The 16,525-nt window shown below is 47.1% G+C and overlaps 2 protein-coding genes across 11 annotated transcripts in view; both read right to left on the bottom strand.

Annotated features, from left to right (window-relative positions):
- LOC118227040 (TBC1 domain family member 2A-like) overlaps positions 1-6,680 on the bottom strand; it is a 20,468-nt gene extending 13,788 nt beyond the window's left edge. Inside the window, exons 1-3 of one of the 4 annotated variants that reach the window (XM_035417123.1) lie at positions 6,363-6,680; positions 4,847-5,450; positions 2,522-2,666 (exon numbers count right to left, since the gene is read on the bottom strand). In XM_035417123.1, coding sequence (XP_035273014.1) covers positions 2,522-2,666; positions 4,847-5,434 — 733 coding nt within the window. In that variant the 5' untranslated portion in view covers positions 5,435-5,450; positions 6,363-6,680. Of the gene's footprint in view, positions 1-1,330; positions 1,643-1,705; positions 1,820-2,521; positions 2,667-4,846; positions 5,451-5,585; positions 5,901-6,362 lie in introns of those variants that run through there. The other 3 variants (XM_035417124.1, XM_035417126.1, XM_035417125.1) reach the window with 3 other exon arrangements.
- A 2,687-nt stretch (positions 6,681-9,367) lies between these two features.
- On the bottom strand, positions 9,368-15,153 carry LOC118227121 (fibroin heavy chain-like). 7 transcript variants are annotated; one of them, XM_035417268.1, is made up of 4 exons: positions 14,954-15,153; positions 14,480-14,620; positions 11,908-12,008; positions 9,368-10,487 (listed from the first exon to the last, which is right to left on the bottom strand). In XM_035417268.1, exons 3-4 carry the CDS (start codon positions 11,921-11,923, stop codon positions 9,907-9,909), a joined length of 597 nt encoding a protein of 198 aa, XP_035273159.1. In that variant the 5' UTR covers positions 11,924-12,008; positions 14,480-14,620; positions 14,954-15,153; the 3' UTR covers positions 9,368-9,906. The 7 variants fall into 7 exon arrangements, with proteins under 7 accessions (XP_035273159.1, XP_035273163.1, XP_035273160.1 ...); XM_035417272.1 differs by having other exon boundaries at positions 11,908-12,012; positions 14,480-14,590; XM_035417269.1 differs by having other exon boundaries at positions 14,480-14,590.
- Between the last annotated feature and the right edge of the window lie 1,372 nt (positions 15,154-16,525).

Genomic DNA, 16,525 nt, shown 5'->3' with positions numbered 1-16,525 from the left:
CCAACACACCACAGCACCTGACCAGCACACCACAGCACCTGACCAGCACACCACAGCACCTGACCAATACACCACAGCACCTGACCAGCACACCAGAGCACCTGACCAGCACACCAGAGCACCTGACCAGCCACGGCATGGTGACCCGGAAGTGCTGGGCCAGAATGCGTGGAATCTCCCGGAGGCGAGGAGAAGCAGGATATTCACACAGCAGGAGAAGCAGGATATTCACACAGCAGGAGAAGCAGGATATTCACACAGCAGGAGAAGCAGGATATTCACACAGCAGAAGTGGTTTTTCACACGGTCTCACCTGCCCTCACAGTCAGGCTACCCATCAGGGAGATGACTTAGCGCTCTGCGGGGAGATGACTTAGTGCTCTGAAGGGAGATGACTTAGAGCTCTGCGGGGAATGACTTAGCGCTCCGCGGGGAGATGACTTAGCACTCAGAGAGCATATGACTTAGCGCTCTGCGAGGGTTGACTTAACACTCTGCAGGGAGATGACTTAGCGCTCTGCGGGGAGATGACTTAACACTCTGCAGGGAGATGACTTAGCGCTCTGCGGGGAGATGACTTAGCACTCTGCGAGGGAGATGACTTGGGGGGGGGGGGGGGGGGGGGTATGACTGAAGCACAATCCGGTGTTTCCAGATCTGCTGCTGATAGCACATGCCTGCTTTGCGCATACAAATCAAAGACTGACAACCTGATGGGAAACAGCTTTTACATTCTGCTCAAAACCTGTTTGAGTTTACCTGGGGAACTGCTGCATGACATCAGCACCTTCACTTCCTGCATTTTTGCAGAAGAGTGCATGTGTTTGGAATGGGGGGGAGGCATGCTTGCTTGGCATGGGGGGGGGGGGGGGGGGGGGGGCATGCTTGCTTGGCATGGGGGTGGGGGGGGGGCATGCTTGCTTGACATGGGGGTGGGGGGGTATTATTTCAGAGTTTCCAAACTCTTGAAGATTTATCATAAACTTACAGATATGGAATAGACACATACACAGAGACACACACACACGTGCACTCATGCTCAAACATGTTCCCACAAACACGCAGACCCACATTCACAGACAGGAGCAAAAATGCATACTCATACAGGTACACACATTTTCAAAACAAATTCAGCTACTGAAATGTCCACAAGTGCATACATGTACAGGGTACAGACAAACTTGCGCACAAACACTCCTTAAAACCGCTCACATACACACTTTGGCACAGACACAAGGCTTGAAAACAGGTCGCGCACGGTTTGGATGTCATGGAAACCAAAAATCTAAATAGTTCAGAACAGAACGCACGGGAAAAGTACGCACATTACCATTTTAATTGAATGTTTCGGTTGCTAAGCCACAGCGCAGCCTCCGCTAAAACTTAGTGAAGTTCCGGGTTTCTCAGTTCCTCTCTTTCATTAGAGCTGTTTGTGTCAGAGAATTTGGCGCGTGCTTCGCACAGGTCATACGTGCAACTGCGTTAGATAATTAGTGGCGTCCCACATATAATCACTCGTGTAGTTATATTGTTAGCCTGGTCTGGCACTATTATTTGTGTAAATCGGGAGAATGTCCCCGTGTTCTCCTACACAGCACGTTGCTCTGACAAACGTCCGATAAACTAATGCCATGTGGTTAGGACACACCTGCCGTTCATACCTCCCCTAACTACGGTGAGGTTCTGTTTCCCCTAAATCACTCACGTGCCGTGAAGCGGCTGTTTCGCAGTCTCTGCTGTTTCCTCTAAGCGACTCCTGTATGAGTGTCCCCGCCCTACCTTCGCGAGACGTTTTTTTTAGCCACAAGTCAGCGGGGCCAATGCTATCTGTCATCTATCGGTGGGGGTGGGCTCCTTATTGTTTATTCCACGTTCCTAATTTGGCACACAGCAGGCTAAGCTGATGTGGCAGACAATATTACATTAGCTAAATTGTATTTGGCAAACGCTTTTATCCAAAGCGACGTACAATAAGTAGGTTACTGTTTCAAATCGCGCAAAAGACGTTTTTTGGCGTCACATTCAGCGGCGACCGTCCAAAGGCTAACTCGTGTCTGTGGACCCAACTATAAATTCCGCCTTGTTAAAGCGCTTCGGCCTCTGGCGTCCTTTCTGAAACGTCCGCGGGAGCGATCGCATGATTCCCAAACAGCCAGCTATGGACAGCTCTGTTCCCCGACCTTTCTTTTTTCCGGGAATACGAAGTGCTAAAATGGAAAGCGTGAGTCAGAAGCCGACGGTCCTGTCTGCACTCGCCCTGACTTGCGCCTTTCCCTTCTCAGATAACACGGAGAATAGCTGTAAACCTTTATCATTACCACTCCCGTCTGTTAAACAGAGAGAGAGAGAGAGGTCTGTGTTTACCAACGAGTAAAAATAAAAGCTGGAGTTTTATGAGGGGGTACAACATTGTGTTTGACGCTAAATGTAAACGTTTCCAATGAAGATGTACCAGTAATCTCGCACTGTATAAAATGTCTGCGTCTGCGCATTTGCGAGGCTCAGACTGCACCTGCCTTACCTGAGCAGAAGTTCAGGCCGTCTGAGGAGCCCTTCCTGTCTGCGCCTGCGCAGACCTGCGCAGTCTGCCCTGTGGCCTCCCTGTGCCGCCATCGCCGCAGCTGCAGCTGCTGCAGCCAGTAAATCATAGCCTCCCGATTCACAGCCTGCCAAACACACAAGCGTCTTTACTGTGTGTGTGTGTGTGTGTGTGTGTGTGAAAGTGTGAGTGTGTCTGTATGAGTGTGTGTGTGCGTGCGTGTGTGGGTGTATGTGCGTGTGAGAGAGAGTGAGTGTGTGTGTGTGCACGTGCGTGTGTGTGAGAGTGTGTGGGTGAGTGTGTGTGCATGAGTGTGGGTGAGTGTGTATGTGTGTGACTTTATGATGTCTGCAGTATATTTCTCTACATGCCACGTGAGGGCATAGCAGGGCTGAGTATAGCATGGCTGGGTATAGCAGGGCTGGGTATCGCAGGGCTGAGTATAGCAGGGCTAGGCATAGCAGGGCTGGGTATATTAGGGTTGGGTATAGCAGGGCTGGGTATCGCACGGCCGGGTATAGCAGGGCTGGGTATATCAGGGCTGGGTATCGCACGGCCGGGTATAGCAGGGCTGGGTATAGCAGGGCTGGGTATCGCACGGCCGGGTATAGCAGGGCTGGGTATAGCAGTGCCAGGCATAGCAGGGCTGGGTATAGCAGGGCTGGGCATAGCAGGGCCGGGTATAGCAGTGCCAGGCATAGCAGGGCTGAGTATAGCAGGGCTGGGTATAGCAGGGCTGGGTATAGCAGGGCTGAGTATAGCAGGGCCGGGCATAGCAGGGCTGGGTATAGCAGGGCTGAGTATAGCAGGGCTGGGTATAGCAGGGCCGAGTATAGCAGGGCCGGGTATAGCAGGGCCGGGTATAGCAGGGCCGGGTATAGCAGGGCCGGGTATAGCAGGGCCGGGTATAGCAGGGTTGGGCATAGCAGGGCCGGGTATAGCAGGGTTGGGCATAGCAGGGCCGGGTATAGCAGGGCCGGGTATAGCAGGGCCGGGTATAGCAGTGCCGGGTATAGCAGTGCCAGGCATAGCAGGGCTGGGTATAGCAGGGCCGGGTATAGCAGGGCCGGGTATAGCAGGGCCGGGTATAGCAGTGCCAGGCATAGCAGGGCTGGGTATAGCAGGGCTGAGTATAGCAGGGCTGGGTATAGCAGGGCTGGGTATAGCAGGGCTGAGTATAGCAGGGCTGGGTATAGCAGGGCCGGGTATAGCAGGGCTGAGTATAGCAGGGCTGGGTATAGCAAGGCTGGGTATAGCAGGGCTGAGTATAGCAGGGCTGGGTATAGCAGGGCCGGGTATAGCAGGGCCGAGTATAGCAGGGCTGGGTATAGCAAGGCTGGGTATAGCAGGGCTGGGTATAGCAGTGCTGGGTATAGCAGGGTTGGGTATAGCAGTGCTGGGTATAGCAGGGCTGGGTATAGCAGGGCCGGGTATAGCAGGGCCGGGTATAGCAGGGTTGGGTATAGCAGGGTTGGGTATAGCAGGGCCGGGTATAGCAGGGTTGGGTATAGCAGGGCTGGGTATAGCAGGGCCGGGTATAGCAGGGCTGGGTATAGCAGGGCTGAGTATAGCAGGGCCGGGTATAGCAGGGCCGGGTATAGCAGGGCTGGGTATAGCAGGGTTGGGTATAGCAGGGCTGGGTATAGCAGGGTTGGGTATAGCAGGGCCGGGTATAGCAGGGCTGGGTATAGCAGGGCCGGGTATAGCAGGGCTGGGTATAGCAGAGCTGGGTATAGCAGGGCCGGGTATAGCAGGGCTGGGTATATCAGGGCTGTGTATAGCAGGGCTGTGTATAGCAGGGCTGGGTATAGCAGGGCCGGGTATAGCAGGGCTGAGTATAGCAGTGCTGGGTATAGCAGTGCTGGGTATAGCAGGGCTGGGTATAGCATGGCTGGGTATGGCAGGGCTGGGTATCGCAGGGCCGGGTATAGCATGGCTGGGTATAGCATGGCTGGGTATAGCAGGGCTGGGTATAGCAGTGCTGGGTATAGCAGGGTTGGGTATAGCAGTAATAATAATGACCTCTTACATCTTAAAGGCCTTAAATGACTCATAACAGACAACCAGGTAATGCATATTCAGACAAAGCATCAAACTGCCAAATCCCAAATGGTGTTTCTTAACCCTTGTAAGGTTTAAGATTGCAAATATGCGATTAGAATGTTCTCAACTGAGAAACCTCATATTCATTGCTTAATTTCAAATCCAATGTTCTGGAGTACAGAGCCAAAACAACAAAAAACTGTGTCACTGTCCCAATACCTATGCACTGCACTAAAGGGGCCCAGCGGGACGAGGCATGATTACCTTGAGGACGAAGGTTCTCTGGGGGGTCTGTATGTGGAAGGTGCCCTCGTCGGCCTGAAGGGGACAGTCGAACGTGGCATTGGTCAGCTGGATGTGACCCAGAGGGCTGGCATCCTGGGCCATCCTGTAATACAGCAGCTGGCAGCTCCTCTCCTCGTACACAAACCAGCGAGACTTCCACCCCTTCAGGGGGCCGCCCAGCTTGTGCAGGTACCCGCACAGTTTCTCGGGGGGCTGCTTTTCGAACCTCCGGAGGACGTCTGCATGCGGGGTACCCCCGGCGTTCCCCACGGCAACATCCTCACCGACGCCGGACAGGTCAACGCCTTCGCCCACAGCTAGGTCACGATCAACAGTGGGCGGGCCTGAGATCGGCACCGCAGTGACACCACAATCAGCTCTGTGCAGGTCTGAGTTTTGGACTACAGTGACATCACAATCCAGAGTGTGTGGGTCTGAGGTTGGTAATGCTGTGACATCACAATCCACAGTGGGCGGGTCTGAGTCCAGCACTGCTGTGACATCACAGTCCACTGTAGGCTGGGGTTGAGTAGCACCAGACTTTCCCTCTGGACCGTCAGCTTCCATCTCTCCCTCTGACAGACTGACAAAAACATTACAATGATGAACTGTTTACATCGGCCATGACTGTGCATTAAACCAGATAACAAATACAACAATTCCAATCTACAGCAGAATAAAACTGATGCATATAATTTATGGTGACTCTATTTTTTACCTGGATTGTGATGCTCTTTACTACAGTCCCACAGAGATATTAAGGCTTGAAAGTAAGACACAATAATATTTCCTTGTTCTAAGGAATGTTCAGCACGATCTCAATTAGTGGGTTGCACCTACTGTAAGCTCCAAATGGGGGAGGGGAAACCTGCCTTTATCCTGATCCGAACTTGCTAACTTGTTGATTTCTCGAACATTTGGACCAAGCCTGTCATTGTCTGCATATTTTGTATAAATTCAATTCAAAAGTAACCACGCTCTGCAACGAGGCGTACTGCACCGTTTTCAGTTCGCAAAAATAAGTGTGCAACGCTTTGGTCCTATTGAATGGAACAGCGCATGTCACAGACAGTAAGCAGTAACTTTTCTTGCGCCCAGCCCCACGCCCCCTGAACATATCTCTAAACTCTCAACAGGGGACGTAAATAACACCGGCCGGCGGCTATTTCGGTTACTGCCCGTGGAATCCCGTGACAATTCCACCAGCCTGGTGCTGTCGCTGTGGCAACACGAGTAAATTAGTAAATCTAATCAAGCAATGTGAACTCACAGCTCTCAAGACAGCGAACAAACAGGCTACACGAAAATCAAAAACAGCGATACAACGCAAACAAATCACAAACATGAAACACACACATGCCACCCAGGAAAGTGGCAGCTGGAACTGTTTTCTTAAACGGGTTCTTCTTACACGAACGAAAGCAATGCTGTCACCTTACGGGAAGCGTCATCGTGTCTTAATATATATTTTCAGCTCGTCAAATATCATACTTACTACTCACGACTGTAGCCGTCAAAAAATCCAATATATCATGAATTCCTTATAAACCTTTACACCCAATAGCCTAGGTCAGTTAAAAGTTGTCCTATCCATAAGTTGACCCCGTGTATTTAGGCATCCAGGTTGTGTATCAACTTTGATTACTTCCGTCTCCCATTTTCAGTTTGGAATTTGCCAAGCGTCGGCTGGCGATTCACGAGCCAGGGTTCCGCGCGCCAAGAACTATAGTTTCAAGGAAAGTAGAGAACTGGGCGGAAGCATTGGGTGAACACTGTTTCCCGGGCGCTTACTCATTCTGCGCGTTTCATGTTTGGTTTACCGCTTGACTGTTTCTGGGACTGTGACACTTCATGAAACCCCATACAACCGAGTAGACTGCTTAAAGCGTGTTTTTAAAAAAAAAGTTTTTGTTTGTTGTTGTTTTGTTTAAAAGGACCGTAACCGGAGAGATGGGAAGTTGTAAGTGACAAGCACCTGCTGCCGTGGCGCGTGTGCATACGCAGTGGCAATGGAAGGAACGTGCATGAAATTTCTTTTGTGACCAATTTTGTATTTTGATTTGGGAAGGTTAGATAAAGTCAACTCGTTACATTATACAAAACACGCCAAAAAATAATGCTAAGTACCTTGTCATGTTCCTGATCTCTGATCTCCTTATATAACCCAGACTGCTATCATTTCCTATCCGCACCCCTACCCTCTCGCTCAGGGCTTTCGGGTGAAACTTTTGGGCCCGGGACAAAGTTATATTATTATATTATTCCCGGCGACGGGACAGTAATATTTACCATGTAAGTTCACACACTATTGTCCCCCGCACTCCCAGGACTAACGACGCGCCAGGTTGCACCCACCCCCCGGGGACAGCGCCGACCTCGCCAAGAAATTCACAAGGACGAGCACGAAACCCGAGTTTTGAGGTCACGGGCTTTCGTCTGGCCTGGGCGGATTGCGCATGTCTCATTTTAAAATCTCATTCTAAAACCTCATTTTTAAAAATATGCCCTGCGTCCATGACACTCAAGGCTGCCATCAGTGGTTCGTACATAGCTTGCGGTTTTCACATACGACACGTTTATATACGGCTGGATTTCTACTGAACAAATAAGGTCTCCGTGGCAACTCAATCCACTCTGAGAACTGTACCCTGTTTCAAAGTCGCAAGGCCAGTTTGCCAAACATTATACAGCACTGATGCCTGGAACTTTGAGCAATGGATAATCAGGGTCACTTTATGAAATAGACTATATGCACCGCTTTATTGTAAAAATAAAATAAAAATAAAAGCATTAAGTAATTTAGAAGATTATTATCTGCACAAAGCACAAAATCAGCTGACACCTGAATCACAGCCACTCCGTAAGCTGTATACACAGTGGTGTGTATCACACTATTTCTCTGCTGGTGCGTGTATGCAGGGTGTGGTTTCACTGGCACGGTAGATCAAAACATGTGGCAAAAGTTGTGTCTTTGATTTCTGTCTTGACCAGGATTATTCATTTAGGGCTGCCTGTGTTTATGATCGCCAAGCATGAAGCAGAGACGCAGCAGTGTCATGACGTATCAGATTCATTGTACCGGTCCGTCAAGGATGAAATCAAAATGGTGGCTGTTTTGGATGATCATCAGTGCAGATCAACATGGCGAATGCTGATATTGACCCCTGACAACTGCACACGGTCTTCTCTGGGCTCTCTATCAAATGGAAAAACACAAGTATCAACATTTGTCTTGCTGAAGGTTCTGGTGTAAATTACAGTTATCATATTAATTGCATCATTTTGCAAAAAAAAAAAAGAAGAGATTTCCCCCCTGAATGCATTACACTGTACTTCAGGGTCCAGCATAATCAATGAAAGCCTGTGCGGAAATGATCATTTAATGGTAAAAAGGAAAAAAATGTCCTTGTTTTCACACAAAAAGCCACATTTCCTACCATTCTCCCCTCATATGTGCAAACATTATTCTCCTAATTTAAGAATGGCTCCCAGAACCCCTTCATGAAAATGTTTGCATGTCATTTGGAAACCTGGCTTTTTATGCGAACATGAACCCTTCTTAACCCCTGTGTGACATCATAATTGGCCACAGCGTCGCCATGGCGCCATCATGCATTAAAAACAGTGCCTGAACAGGATGAACCACCCGGCAGCCCCCAGACAAAACTCATTTTCAGATCGATCATATCAATGCAAACAAAAATTATTGGCACCTTGAAGGGATCCAGGGGTAATCAAGTAAGGATAAGATGCCACTTTACCCCACAGGGACTTCACAAGTAAGCAACTGCCAATTACCTGGATTTGTTGTTACCAACATACGCCATGATTGGTGGAGATATTCTGTAGTTTCCATTCAAGGTGGCAACCATATTGTGTTCTATGGGGCAACGCCAATTTTCTCTTCTTAGTTTACACAGAAGTACAGCCGGAAGCTACCCACAAATCAGCGTCAGCGTTGTTATTCTTTGTTGTCACCGACATACTCAGTGATTAGTGGAAAATTCCTTTTTCTGTTTTTTCTGAAATATAAGAACAATCTTCCTTCCTTGTGGTGTAACATGATGGTGCGTGTGTGTGTGTGTGTGGATGCGTGTATGTGTGTGTGTGTGTGTGCATCCGTGTGTGTGTTGTTAGAAGCCTAGCCTTGTGAGCCAGTCTCTTTTTTCACTTCGCTCAACAGAGCCTGGCCGATGCCTTGACGTTCTAGGCATAAACGAAGGAGGCAACCTTCAACCAATCAGAGTGCAGAGGGGCGGCGCTCCAAATATGGTGACGATTTTGGCCCATAGACTGTATGTTTTGGCCAGGCGTGGTCTGAGACGTGCACCGGAAAAACATTACCGAAGGCAAACTTTTCCACAGACCCGCATCAGTTCGCCACTATTTGGGGAAAACGGCTAACGTTAGCGTCAGAGCACCGACTACACCATCGAAGTTTATCACCGAGATATGCAGAGTCTGCGGTTCGAGATTTGATAATAAAAGAAACAAACACAATTTATTTATCGGTGATACATTTATTTATTTAATTCCTTTTTGGTTCAACAATTACACTTCCATTATTGATTGTAACGGGCAAACAATCAAAACCATTGCTTCTTCTGGCCATTTTTCTGGGTATTTTATTTGATAGCAGATTGCACACCGTAGGCCACACTTGAAAAATTAAACTTTTGCCAAATCCTGTAGGCAAGCAAGCGAGTACATCTCTGTTCGATAACAGCGTATCCAAACATACGCGCTGAAGGTTCTTCAACGAAGTCACGCCATGTATTTGGAAAGTCTTCTTCGAATTTGTCCATAATTTTGTTTTTAGCAGATAATTTGGGTTAGCTCGAGAGCTTTGTCCGTTTCGCTGGTGTGTTTCAGTCAGGACTTAGATTGCAGCACGGAACAGAGGGAGTGTCGGGGGGGGGGGGTGAGAACGGCACACTGAGACAGACAGTTCGGTTAACCAATAGGGAAGCCGCCGCTGGCTCCCAGCGGCAGAGGCTCCTCCCTTTTGCCCCGGAAAGTACATGCATTTGTCCAGACTACTAGAAGCCCAACATATTCATCTTCCTAGATCCCACTCCTACATCAAGCCCCAAACTAGGCCCGTTGGACCCGATGCCGGCCCGCACTCCAAACTCCACCCCCCCGAAGTTCATCCCCGCACCCGCCTCCACTTCCACTCCTCCAGGTCCCACACTCACACCCAAATTTGCCCCCACGCCAATCCCCATACCATCTCCCGCACTGAGCCCTGCGCTTGCCCCCACGTTGACCGACACGTTTGCCCTTCCGTCAGACCGTACTCTGGTGGACACACCGACGCTGGCGGACGCACCGACCCGTCCGAGCCCGTCGATACCGGCACCGGCGCTCACACCCAAAACTGACCGGCTCTCCACTTCAAACGAATCGGCCGTTCGGTAGCTCCGGGTCAAGGAGACCAGGCCAGCCCGGCCCTGTATCCCGACCGGCCCAATCTCCAACGCACCCTGAATGCAATGGGACCGCCTCACTTCTGACATCAGCGTCATCATCATCCTCCTCCTCCTCCTCCTCCTCCTCCTTCGCCTGGCATCTTCGTCCTCGCTGTCGCTGTCACTGTCGCTGTCATAGACTTCCAGAGCTGTGGAAATGTAAGTGAATTCATATTTTTCCGTAAGTGCTTTGCAGAATATTCCAAAATCACATTTTAGTCATTTGTTATTGGATTACAATGACACAGAAGTGGCATAATACTTGATGTACTCAGATACATAATCATTAAAATATTTTAATCATCTTTTAAAAAAAAATTATTTTAGCAATTGTTTTCACTTTGACATGCCAAGAAAGTGACATGTTGCAGAAGTATGATTCATTTCCTAACAGAAAAAACTTTGTTGTTGACACAGTTTTTTTATCGCTGTTTACAGACATAGCCCTGAATAATGAAAGGCTGTCTCTAGAATCCCATAGTGCACACTGGGGTGAATAGTGCACGCCTAGGAGAATAGTGCGCACTGAGGATAATAGTGCACATGGGTGAATAGTAGACATTGGGGACAATAGTGCACGCTTGGGGATGACAGTGCACACTTAGGGAGGATAGTGCACACTTAGGGAGGATAGTGCACGCTTGGGGATGACAGTGCATGCTTAGGGAGGATAGTGCACACTTAGGGAGGATAGTGCATGCTTAGGGAGGATAGTGCACACTTAGGGAGGATAGTGCATGCTTAGGGAGGATAGTGCACACTTAGGGAGGATAGTGCATGCTTAGGGAGGATAGTGCACACTTAGGGAGGATAGTGCATGCTTAGGGAGGATAGTGCACACTTAGGGAGGATAGTGCATGCTTAGGGAGGATAGTGCACACTTAGGGAGGATAGTGCATGCTTAGGGAGGATAGTGCACACTTAGGGAGGATAGTGCATGCTTAGGGAGGATAGTGCACACTTAGGGAGGATAGTGCATGCTTAGGGAGGATAGTGCACACTTAGGGAGGATAGTGCACACTTAGGGAGGATAGTGCACGCTTAGGGAGGATAGTGCACGCTTAGGGAGGATAGTGCACACTTAAGGATGATAGTGCACACTTAGGGAGGATAGTGCACACTTAAGGATGATAGTGCACACTTAGGGAGGATAGTGCACACTTAGGGAGGATAGTGCACACTTAGGGAGGATAGTGCACACTTAGGGAGGATAGTGCATGCTTAGGGAGGATAGTGCACACTTAGGGAGGATAGTGCATGCTTAGGGAGGATAGTGCACACTTAGGGAGGATAGTGCTATTTTAAATGAGGGCTGCAATGACTATGAACCCCACAGACAGTACAGGGAAAAATACTTTTCAATAATACTCAAGAAAAGCCTCATATGTTAACAGGGGTTCATATTTTGGGTGCACAGCTGAAGCACAGTCAACAAAAACAGCAGCCTCTCCAGACGCTGTTACCTGAGGACAGGTGTACTCTCACCTGTATCAGCATCACCATCAGTACCATGTTTTTTACTCTCAAATTTTACTCCAATTTCTGCACAGCTTATGAACTTACACTTACCATTTCTTAAAGCCATTTCTACAGCCTCCTGGTTGTCCTTCTTTCAGTCATACTCCGCACCACTAGGCCTGCTGAGTCCAATTTAGCAGCTCACAATTCACCTGTCTCAACACAAAGGGCACTATATAATCTCCAGAGACACAGTTCCACAGACCGCACCTTCAGACTGAAACTCTTAGCAGCTACACTTACAGAACCTGTGCAAGAAAAAAGAACATTTTTTCTCACAAAAAAAGAGTATTGACTAAGCTACAAGATAAAGACATTATAATTGCTTTTTACCAAATGTATAAACAGCAAATAATACAAATTAGTTTAAATATAAAACATATGATTTCTATGTGATCACGTGAACAGGCCATAGTGCGCCTCACACTTCTTGTACACCTGGCTCAAACAGTGCTTTTATCTTGTGTTGTAATTGCTGCTGTTGTTGAGCTATGTATTACTTCTGTTGGTTTTGCAAATCTCTGTGCCTGTTTAATGTCTCTGAAGTAATGGAACGTCACGTAGTGTAGCGCGCGTGCTGTAAAAAACAAAACAACGGTCGTTTCAACGTTAAAATCTCAGTTAGAACAACGCACATCGTACTGTGTAGATCATACTTTGCATAAAGACTTGTGACAAAAGTATCAAGAAAAACATTTCTGATTGATAGCACATTGATAGCAAAGAAATAAAAATAGCAAAGAAAAAAACTGATTTCAACAGTAAAACCTAAGACTTTCGATTTTGGAACAAAAATGAAAAATATTAAGTAATCTTGTTTCTCTATCGGTGCAAACCTTTCGACTCCTTATACGGTGCTTTGATGACGGTTGGTATTTGGTAACCAGGTTATTGGTACCAGCACAGACAGTACTGCAGGGGCAAACCAATTTATTTTCATAATAACTTCAAATCAAACTTGTATGTTATGCGGCGCAGTAGCCTACTTTTGGTTATAGCCTGTCAACGTCTTGGAATTATAACGTGTGCTCTTCTGTTCTTTTCTTGCTTTAGTATTCGTTTTATAAAATGCTAAGCATTCGTGCTGGGACAGCATATTACGTAGGCTACCAAAACATTCAAACGGATTAATTCGGTTGCTGAATATTTTCTTCCGGATTTTCTTTGTTAGCCCGTTGTAATTGACTCAAAACGTTTGATACAGTTATGTGAGGTATGCGGTAGTTCTCCATAATTAACATTGGTGATACAGTACAAGCAAACTGGAAACCACCTTCCGCACTTTTTATCCGGGTAAAATAACAGGTTAATTCTAGTAATCTTCCCTTTCCCTTTCCCTTTTTCAGACTGCCGTAATTTCACTCAATTTTACTGCCATTTTTCAATTCCACGAAAAGACCAGGAAGACTATGGACTCATTTATGGTGCATGGTTCGCATCTGGAGGGCACACTTCGCTGCTCGGCTAGCAGTAACTTCGAAGGAAAGCAAACGGTGGCTGTACCACTACTAATTTACATTTTCACGCAAGTCCGAGTTTTCGTTCTATTGTCATTTTGCGATTAGCCTATATGGAATTGACGACGAGAAAGTAATAAAACAGCAAATTGTTTACAACGTGTGCATGTTTTCTGCTGTTAATGAATGTGTTTGGGATGATATATGAAAATCAATAAATACAAAAGTAACCATATATAGTCATTGTTGGTAACCCGTTGTATATAAGTGGAATAAACCCCTCCGGGCTGTCCCGGTTATTAGAAAATAATGTAGGCTACTTCGGTGGTAGTATGGGGTTACAGAAGAAATCGTATGACAGATGGACCGACGACAACGTCAGTGGGCTACTTTGCCTAATCTTCGCGGTACTTTAGACCCCGGTGGAAACGCAGACAACCATTGGCTGAAGGAACCTTTTAGTTCCTGGTAAAGTAGTTCCTGGGACTGAAAGTTCCGGGTAATTTTGGTGGAAACGCGGCTCTAGATAGCAATCGACTCCGCGTCGGATCTGACTTCGGGAACGGATCGGAGCAGATCCGTCCCACAGTTCCTTGCTGTCAGTCGCGTTTTCCTTCTTTCTAGTCCAGCCCCCATTTTCACAACACCAGCGTTTTCTTTCTTTCTTTCTTTTTTAAATTCTATATAAGTGTCTACCGGTTTCACCATAGTGTTCTTGTCAAATGTGCAAACTATCCGTTTTGTTTGGCTTTGTTCATTTATTTATTTACACACAAAAATCCAATTCCATACTTTATTTATATACACAAAATCCGATTCGGCAACTTTCCACAGTGCTAACTGCTCTCCACGTGAGTAGCGACTACCTCCTCCAGACAGAAGTAGACAGCGCGACCGGCTGCGCTCATTTAAAGAAGTAATTTTAAAAATATATATTCAGGGTACTTTAAGGGGAAACGCTGAAAAAACAGAAAAGTGTAAAACGCATAAAAACGTTGAAGTCGATTACCTACTTTAAGATAAATATTCCTGTGCCTCAAACGAAACAATCAAAACAAATACCGTTATCGGAAATATATAACGATACAGTACCGCTGAAGTTAGCTGTAGTCTACTGTGCTTGAGGGCGACAGCAAGCATTTTCCGAAGTAAGCCAACTTACTTACCGTGCAGCGGTATTCTCCGGACCTCTTCTCCGGTCGTCTCTTCGATCGCGAAATGGAGTCTGCATATATATATCCAGGTTATGCAGACCCCAGACCCAGGTTTCACTTTCCCTTCGTGGAGGGTGTGGAGAGTTCACGAGCCTCATAAAAACGAAAAAAAGACCTACATTCGTTTGTGTGGATTGCATTTATGAATTTTGTAGACACTCTTAACCACTCCAGAGGCTAATTTTATTTGTTTACTTTTTTGTTTTTAACACATAATTACATCCATAGGCCAATGACTAGGCTGTGTATTTATTTAAGTAATGCTGGTTAAAACCTTAACTCAGGCGTAGCTTACAACAGGGAATAAAACAACCTTGTCAGGTTATAGCTGACATTATTGATTGGCTAGAGATAAGACCTATTTGTAAAGCAGGAGTAATTTATTAGTGTTTCAAGCACTCAGGCGCTAGTAAGCAAATCTTTTACCTGCCGCTGACTGTGAAGTTGACCCCCAACTCCGTTTTTGAAAAAATGAAAAAACTGGCTGTGATCCCACAGCGTTGCCCTCCTAAACCGTCAGTTACAGATAATGAGTCAGCACGATTTCTGAAATCCTCGGTGGGGATTCCCGGGTAGGACACTGCCGTTGTACCCTTGAGCAAGGTACTTAACCGAAATTGCTTCAGTATATATCCAGCTGTATAAATGGATACAATGTAAAATGCTATGTAAAAAAGTTGTGTAAGTTGCTCTGGATAAGAGCGTCTGCTAAATGCCTGTAATGTAATGTAATGTAATGTAAGCTGACCGATGGAGGTATATAATAATATGATTATTTCTGAGGCTTTCAACATCGCTCGGGCCACCATGACCCTCCATCTTAAACAGCGCTCTCCTTCCTGTACACTAAACTGCAGGGCAGGTTCCGGCCTTCCACCCAATGCATGCTGGGATACGCTCCAGTCCCCTGCGAGCCTGACTGGGAGCAGGAGTGTGGGTTAGGGACCGACCTGCTCTGTCGCCAGGAGGAGAGAGAGAGAGCCTGGTTCACACGTTCTGCGATCGGCTGCTCCTTCAGCCAGGTTGTGTTTGGCTTCGGCTTGTGAGGTTGGTTTGAAAGTTTGAAGGGTAAGACAGCACACAGGAGAAAATGTATGCAGAACCGAATCAGGCTCCAATTTAACTTAGCCCCCCCCCACCCCACCCCAGGAAGAACATGAAGGTAACGTACCTGATTACTGTGGGGGGGGGGGTCGTGCGATCTTCCCATCCAGGTTTAAACGCTGGACCTGCCCTCGAGGCAGTTAGGGGGGCAGAAACAGATCAGACCCTCTGGATGCAAACCACTCCCATGCCCTCATGTGCAAACTTTGGGCCAATCTGCTCAACTAACCTGCAGCGGATTCTAACGGGGCAGCTCCATAAGCAAGCGTTCAATTCACTGCAGATTTATTTGTATAGGACGTCTTACAATAAACAAGCATGAAGTTCAATGCAGATTTATTCGTATAGAACGTTTTACACAGATACTACTATCAGACAAAACAAACCAACATACAGAATAGAAGAATTGGCAAACATCAAACCAGAAATTCCACAACCGCCACCCACCCACCCCCGAGAAAAAAACGAAACAAAAAAAAAAACCAGCAAGTGACTTCTGATTGTGGTTATTCTACAGCAACTGAATAAACCAATCAGCACGTAGTATCTGTTGGCTCTTGTACTGCATTTCAGTTGCACAACGGAGGATGAATGCCTTTGCTTCGGCTGTGCTGATTCTCATGCAGAATCCAAAAATATGCCCTACTGCAGCACAGCAGTTCAGAACCTGACACGAGAACATCACAGACTCTAGACATTTTTTATATAATGATTCACACAAGGCTGAAGCGCCGGGCGGCAGTGCAGCACAGTGGGTAAGGAACTGGGCTTGTAACCGAAAGGTCGCAGGTTCAATTCCTGGGTAAGGACACTGCCGTTGTACCCTTGAGGAAGGTACTTAACCTGAATTACTTCAGTATATATCCAGCTGTATAAATGGATACAATGTAAAAT

Source organism: Anguilla anguilla, chromosome 5, assembly GCF_013347855.1.
Source record: "Anguilla anguilla isolate fAngAng1 chromosome 5, fAngAng1.pri, whole genome shotgun sequence".
Lineage (NCBI taxonomy): Eukaryota > Metazoa > Chordata > Actinopteri > Anguilliformes > Anguillidae > Anguilla > Anguilla anguilla.
This window is presented reverse-complemented; position numbering and strand designations above follow the sequence as displayed.